Here is a 7,500-nt window from a genome sequence, read left to right as displayed (position 1 = left end):
TTTTTCTGGAAAAATTTATACGAGTCAGTATGTCTGGAGGCGTCTGTTTGATTGTATTGGTGGGGGAACGTGTATGAAATTTTAATCTGAATAACGTAGCAGATTCATAATGCCGAAATTGGCAGCAATAAAGTTTGGTTATTATATATGTTGACAACAAACAACACACGGTATGTTAGAAATGTGTCAATTCAGAAACAAACATGCACACAAAATAGACACGCCTGTGATTTAGGATATAGGTAGTACCAGGACAAACAAAAGTCGAGGATCGTCTCCGGCTGTTGACGGGGCAGCTCTTTACCAGGGCCTTGACGTCACAGGAGATCCGAGAACTCTCCTTGGTTTGGGCCCTGAGTAAGGAATATTTGGTAGATGATTTATTCTCTCTCCCGCTCTCTCTTTCTCTCTCATTCTCTCACCCTCCTTCTCCTCCTCCCATCTCTTCCCTCAGTGTCGCAATATCTCTCTATTCTTTCCCTTTATCCCTCCTTATCTCTGTCTCTTTCTGTGACTCTATTTCTTCACCTCTGTATCTCCATTGCTAACCATATCATAATTATTACTCTATCTGCCTCCATCTCTCTTTATCCACGCCCTTTTTCTCTTCTGTCAACTTTCCCTCACTTTTAAAATTCTCATTTTCTGTATATAACTCTTTGACAGTCTCTATTTATCCCCACTTTCCTCTCACTGTTTCTCTCTCTCTCGCTCCCCTCTCTCTCCCCCTCTCTCCCTCCGTATCTCTCTCTCTCTCTCATTCCCTCTCTCTTTCTTAATGTATATGTCAAAGCCTGTTATCTCTCTTTCTATGGCCAGCTCACTATCTCTCTTTCACTCAATCTATCCATTTAAATCTACCTATCTATCTATCTAGCTATCCATTTATCTATCTCTCAATCTCTCTCCGTCCATCTCTATCTATCTAGCTATCTTTCTATCTATCTGTCTGTCTATCTATCTATCCTACCTTCTTATCTATATATCCATCCATCCATCTATCTATCTATCTATCCATCTATCCACCCATCTCTCTCTCTCTCTTTCTATCTATCTATCCATCTATCCATCCATCAATCCATCTATCTCTCTTTCTATCTACCTATCTATCAAACTATCCATTTAACGATCTCTGCACCTCTCATTGTATCTATCTCCCCAACCTATCAAGTATCTGCCCTGTTTGTGTGTATATTACCTCTATACATTAATGGAAATATACATTGATTATTTAAGGCAATCATCGAATATTCATGGAACCTGTTTCTACTCATTTTGTAAAGAAAATTCACAAAAGCATTGAAGCATTTCAGCGTAAGCTAGCAAGCATTCAAGAAGCTTCTACTGTACTGCTAAACTTTGGATAAATATACGTAGCTAAATATTTGACCATAAAACTCATCCTTCACATATCGACCGATTTAAATGACACTCATCTTGGCAGAAATCTCAAACCTTGGATACCAAGGAAGATAAAAAGTTTGGTAATTTTTGTCAAGATGGGAGTGATTTAAATCTATTTATATTTGAAGGACGAGTTTTATGGCCAAATTTCAAAATACATTTTTTTCTATAGTACGGCAGTTAACTAGTTATGAAGCATTTATTCTTACTACTGTAGTCTGAAAAAACCCAACGTATTAACGATTTTGGCCAGAAAACGGCAGTGTGGCGGTTGCGTATGCATGGCAGTGAATGGGCATAAACATCGTAGCATGGCAGTGAATGAGCATAAACATCTTATGCATGGCAGTGAATGATCATGAACATCGTACGCATGGCAGTGAATGAGCATAAACATCGTATGCATGGCAGTGAATGAGCATAAACATCGTATGCATGGCAGTGAATGATCATGAACATCGCATGCATGGCAGTGAATGATCATGAACATCGTATGCATGGCAGTGAATGATGATGAACATCGGTCCAGATGAATGGCTTACCTGAATGCAGAATTCACTCTCTCCAATTTAGAAGGCAGACCCTGAGGGGAGGGAACTCGAACTAAATCTGGGCCATCCTGAAAGAAAATAATAATTATTATGATTTTATAATAATATATATAATAACAAAAATAATATTAATTAAATAAATATAAGAAAAATAATAGAAATTATAAATATAATTTTAAAATAATATTAATGATAATAATAATAATAATACTAATAATAATAATAATAATAATAATAATAATAATAATAATAATAATAATAATAATAATAATAATAATGATAATAATAATAATAATAATAATAATAATAATAATAATAATAATAATAATAATAATAGTAGTAGTAGTAGTAGTAGTAATAATGATAATATTAATACTACTACTACTACTACTACTACTACTACTACTACTACTACTACTACTACTACTACTACTACTACTACTACTACTAATAATAATAATAATAATAATAATAATATATAGCGCTCAACTTCCACATAAGTGCTGAGATAGCGGTGCTTTACAACATTAATTGGTAATTCAAACATTCATTCTTTGATAATTTTGAGAAAACAATTGAAGAAACAAACACATACACATGCTCACAAACACAATCGCTGATTCATTTATATTCACACACGAGCATACACAGACATACTTACACCAATGTTACTGATACATAGGTAGAAAGACAGGTAGGTTGAGATAGATAGATAGATGGATAGATATATATATATATATATATATATATATATATATATATATATATATATATATATATATAGGTAGATAGATAGATAGATAGATAGATAGATATATAGATAGATAGACAGATCGATAGATAGATAGATAGATAGATAGATAGATAGATAGACAGATAGATAGATAGATAGATAGATAGATGGATAGGTAGATAGATAGATGGATAGGTAGAAAGATAGATAGATAGATAGATGGATAGGTAGATAGATTCATAGATAGATAGTTAGGCAGATGGATAGGTAGATAGATTCATAGATAGATATATAGATAGGTAGATGGGTATATAGATTCATAGATAGATAGATAGATTCATGGATAGATAGATAGACAGATGGATAGGTAGATAGATTCATAGATAGATGGATAGATTCATAGATAGATAGACAGATGGATTGGTAGATATATTCATAGACAGATAGATAGATGAATAAACATATAGATAGATGGATAGGTAGATAAATAGATAGATAGATAGATAGATAGATAGATAGATAGATAGATGGATAGGTAGATAAATAGATATATATAGATACATAGATAGATAGATAGATAGATGGATAGGTAGGTAGATAGATAGATAGATAGATAGATAAATGGATAGGTGGATAGTTCATAGATAGATAGATAGATAGATAGATGGATGAGTAGATAGATTCATAGATAGATAGATAGATTCATATATAGATAGATAGACAGATGGATAGGTAGATATATTTATAGATAGATAGATGGACAGATGGATAGCTAGATAGATTCAAAGATAGATAGATAGATAGATAGATAGATGGATAGGTAGATAGATTCATAGATAGATAGATAGATAGATTCATAAATAGATAGATAGACTGATGGATAGGTAGATAGATTCCTAGACAGATAGATAGATAGATGGATAGGTAGATAGATTCATAAATAGATAGATAGATTTATAGATAGATAGATAGATAGATAGATAGATAGACAGATGGATAGGTAGATTGATTCATAGATAGCTAGATAGATAGATAGACAGATGGATAGGTAGATAGATTCATAGATAGATAAATAGATAGATAGATAGATAGATAGATAGATAGATGGATAGGTAGATAGATTCATATAGATAGAGAGTTTCATAGATAGATAGATAGATAGATAGATAGATAGATAGATAGATAGATAGATAGATGGATAAGTAGGTAGATTCATAGATATATAGATAAATTCATGGATTGATAGATAGGCAGATGGATAGATAGATAGATTCATAGATAGATAAATAGATAGATAGATAGATAGATAGATGGATAGGTAGATAGATTCATATAGATAGAGAGATTCATAGATAGATAGATAGATAGTTAGATAGATAGATAGATAGATAGATAGATAGATAGGTAGATAGATTCATAGATAGAGAGATATATGGATAAACAGATAGATAGATGGATAGGTAGATAGATTTATAGATAGATAGATAGATTCATAGACATGTAGATAGATGGATAGGTAGATAGGTTCATAGATAGATAAATAGATGAATAGGTAGATAGATTCATGGATAGATAGAAAGATAGTCAGATTGATGGGTAGATAGATTCATAGATAGATAGAGAGATAGATAGATAGATGAATAGGTAGATAGATTCATAGATGGATAGATTCATAGATAGATAGACAGATGGATAGGTAGATTTATAGACATATAGATAGATGGATAGACAGATAGATAGATGGATAGGTAGATTGATTTATAGATAGATAGATAGATTCATAGACAGATAGATAGATAGATAGATAGATAGATAGATAGATAGATAGATAGATAGATAGATAGATAGGTAGATAGATTCATAGATAGATAGATAGATAGATAGATAGACAGATGGATAGGTAGATAGATTCATAGATATATAGATAGATAGATGGATAGGTAGATAGATTTATAGACAGATAGATGGATAGAACGCCTTACAGGATACTTGTTGAGGTATCCATGTATTCGTCTACTGGCGATTTCCTTAGCACGTTGGAGAGGAGACAGGGCATGGTGGGGACGGAACTTTGGAGGACCGTGGACCTGAGAAGAAAAAAGAAAAGTTAAATCCATAGGCCAATAGACCAATCCTCATCATTATTTTCTTCTTCATCATCATCATCATCATCATCATCATCATCATCATCATCATCATCATCATCATCATCATCATCATCACCATCACCATCATCATCATCATCATCATCATCATCATCATCATCATCATCATCATCATCATTTGGCGCTGAAGAAGACTGGCAGGATACAAAAATAGAGGTGGATAGCCAGCAAAAAAGCTTTAAAATATTTGAAAGAGCAGGAAATAATCTAAAGAACAGCCCGCCAAAGTCAAATTTACAAAAGGAAAATTCGAATAGTTCAAACATATGTGGCTTACCCACTAAAACGGTATTCTCGCGGGTTGATTTGGATTATGACTTAACTTGACTTATGTCTCTTGGCTCATGGCGAAGCATACGGCCTCATCAGTGCTCTTTCATCTTCTTCTGTCTTTGACACAGACCTTTGCCTCACTCCAGGTAAGATTGGAGACGCACAAATCTTGGTGAAGGCTTCTCCTCCAAGTCCGTTTTGGACGACCCAAAAATGCGCCGAGCGAATCTCGAACCCAGGACCTTCCCATCTGAAAGCGAGTGTTATACAGAGTAGACTTCTTGTAAATTGGTCAAGCAGTTTCGTCGAGGATAGTGATATAATGGGTGGTATTAAATTCTGAAATAATCATCCGACCTTGACACCAGATACCATCCATTCTATAACCATCCTAGACGAAATCGCTCGACCAATTTACAAGAAGAAACACCGAACAGCTTCCTCACCGATGAAATGCAGATGAGATATATAGATTCGGCTATGAGGTCTAGTAGTATGATACTTGCTTTCGGATAGGAAGGTCCTGGGTTTGAGCCTCACTCGGTGCACAGTTGAGTCATTGAAAAGGCTCTTTACTCACATTCTCTCACCGTACTCAGGTGTAAAATGAGTATTTGGCCGTTAACAGCGTTGTCTCTGTCCGAAAAATTGTAATCTCGCCTAACAAGCGTCATGTCTCTTCCTACATGTTAAATGTTCCTGTTGGCCAGGGACCACTTGTAAAGCGCTTTGAGTACATTTATTGGATATAGCGTTATATACAAAACTCTATTTTGTTTTTGTAGCTTTATATATATAGATCCACAGAGTAAATGCAAGTGACAAGGAAAGTTTCGAACCTTCATTTGGTGGCGATCTGGTCGGAATCCAATTCTGGTCATCTCATCAATAATTGTCGCTGGAGAGGTTGAGTCATTTGAAAGGTCCGGGCGAGACGCAGTGAATTGCAGTGGTTCACCACCTTGGCTGGAGTTGCTTGCTTCCTTCTTCCAGAGGTTTGAATCCAACATTGTGTGTGAGCGATACATCATTGAAGTCTGTTTACCTAGACCTGGGTACAAGGAGAATAAAACTAAGATGATTAAATGTTTATTGTACGGACTAACGGAATCGATTTCCCATTTTCTACCGTACTTGCCTTCTTACTACGTCAGACAATGCCTAAAGCCAGGTATCCATCCATACCTGAGTCATGTGAAGTAATGTGTTTAAAATGCCGCATCCAACGTTACAAAATGTCCATAGGGCAGCGTGGCTCAGCGGTCTTTACTTAGTGCCCGAAAGGTACCACTCACTCACTCACTCTATCCCATGACCGGTTGGTCGTCAGGGCGACTCTCGGGATGCAGACTTTACGATTAGACACAACTCATTACGGTCTTGGGCCTTCCTCATTAGATTGTTCCACGTCAATCCTGTCCAATCTTTAATGTATTCATGCCACACTTTCCCCTGTCTTCCTCTTTTTCAGCAGCCTTTTACTGTGCCCTGCAATATTGTCTTGCATAAGCTTTCGTGTCTACGAGGTGACCAAACCAAGACAATTTCCTTCTCTTTACCATTGCAAGTAGTGGTTCTTGCCTTCCTTCCAGATCTTTTACTTCGTCCAGAACACTTACATTGGTCCTATGTTCCAAATATTATATTTTTAGTAGTTTTCGGTAGCCTTTGAGCTGGAATGCGCGAACTCTCCTTTCCGTGTCAGCATTCATGGTCCAGGGCTCGCAACCATAGTAGAGTACAGACAGTAGAAGAGAACTTAATAGTTTAAGCTTTGTCTTGGAGTTTATGTTGCTTTTCCAGATTCTATTTAGTCTTGCCATTGCTGCAGTAGCCATGCCCAGTCTAGCTTTTATTTCCGACGTGCTTGTTCCGGCATCAGTAAGCAGCACTCCAAGGTATTTGAAGGATGTTACCTCTTGAAGAGTTTCACCATTCACGACAATTGTGTTCTAGTATTGTCTTGGCTGTTCACTAGGATTTGGGATTTGGAGGTATTGATCTCCATGCCATATCTTGATGCCGCTTTGTGTAAATGGTCAGTAAGTTCTTGCAACTCTTGTACACCGTGGACAATAAGGTGTATATCATCTGCAAACCGCAGGTTGCATAATTCTCTGCCACCTATAGAGACTGTAGGTTGGTGATACTGTTATGCTTCTTGCATTACCTGTTCAAGATATATATTGAATAAGGTTAAGGACAGTATGCAGCCCTGTCTGACACCAACAGATGTTTTTTAAAAGTGTCCCAGTTGGTTATCACACAAGACAGCACTAGAAGCTTGTTCATACAAAGCTTCCATTGTTTGGAAGAATCCATCAAAGTCGAAGTTTCTTAAATGTTCCAAAGGCCATCGTGCCACTCCCTGTCA

At 35.9% G+C, this 7,500-nt stretch overlaps 1 protein-coding gene across 1 annotated transcript in view; it reads right to left on the bottom strand.

Annotated features, from left to right (window-relative positions):
* Window positions 1-7,500, bottom strand: part of LOC144963863 (uncharacterized) — a 16,113-nt gene that overhangs the window by 3,431 nt on the left and 5,182 nt on the right. Inside the window, exons 2-4 of the mRNA XM_078897838.1 lie at window positions 5,966-6,177; window positions 4,671-4,775; window positions 1,947-2,023 (exon numbers count right to left, since the gene is read on the bottom strand). Coding sequence (XP_078753964.1) covers window positions 1,947-2,023; window positions 4,671-4,775; window positions 5,966-6,177 — 394 coding nt within the window. The remainder of the gene's footprint in view (window positions 1-1,946; window positions 2,024-4,670; window positions 4,776-5,965; window positions 6,178-7,500) is intronic.

Source organism: Berghia stephanieae, chromosome 1, assembly GCF_034508935.2.
Source record: "Berghia stephanieae isolate SIO BIC M18660-M18661 chromosome 1, UCSD_Bste_1.3, whole genome shotgun sequence".
Classification (NCBI taxonomy): domain Eukaryota; kingdom Metazoa; phylum Mollusca; class Gastropoda; order Nudibranchia; family Aeolidiidae; genus Berghia; species Berghia stephanieae.
The sequence above is the reverse complement of the archived record's forward strand: the minus strand, read 5'-3'. Positions and strand labels throughout refer to the sequence as shown.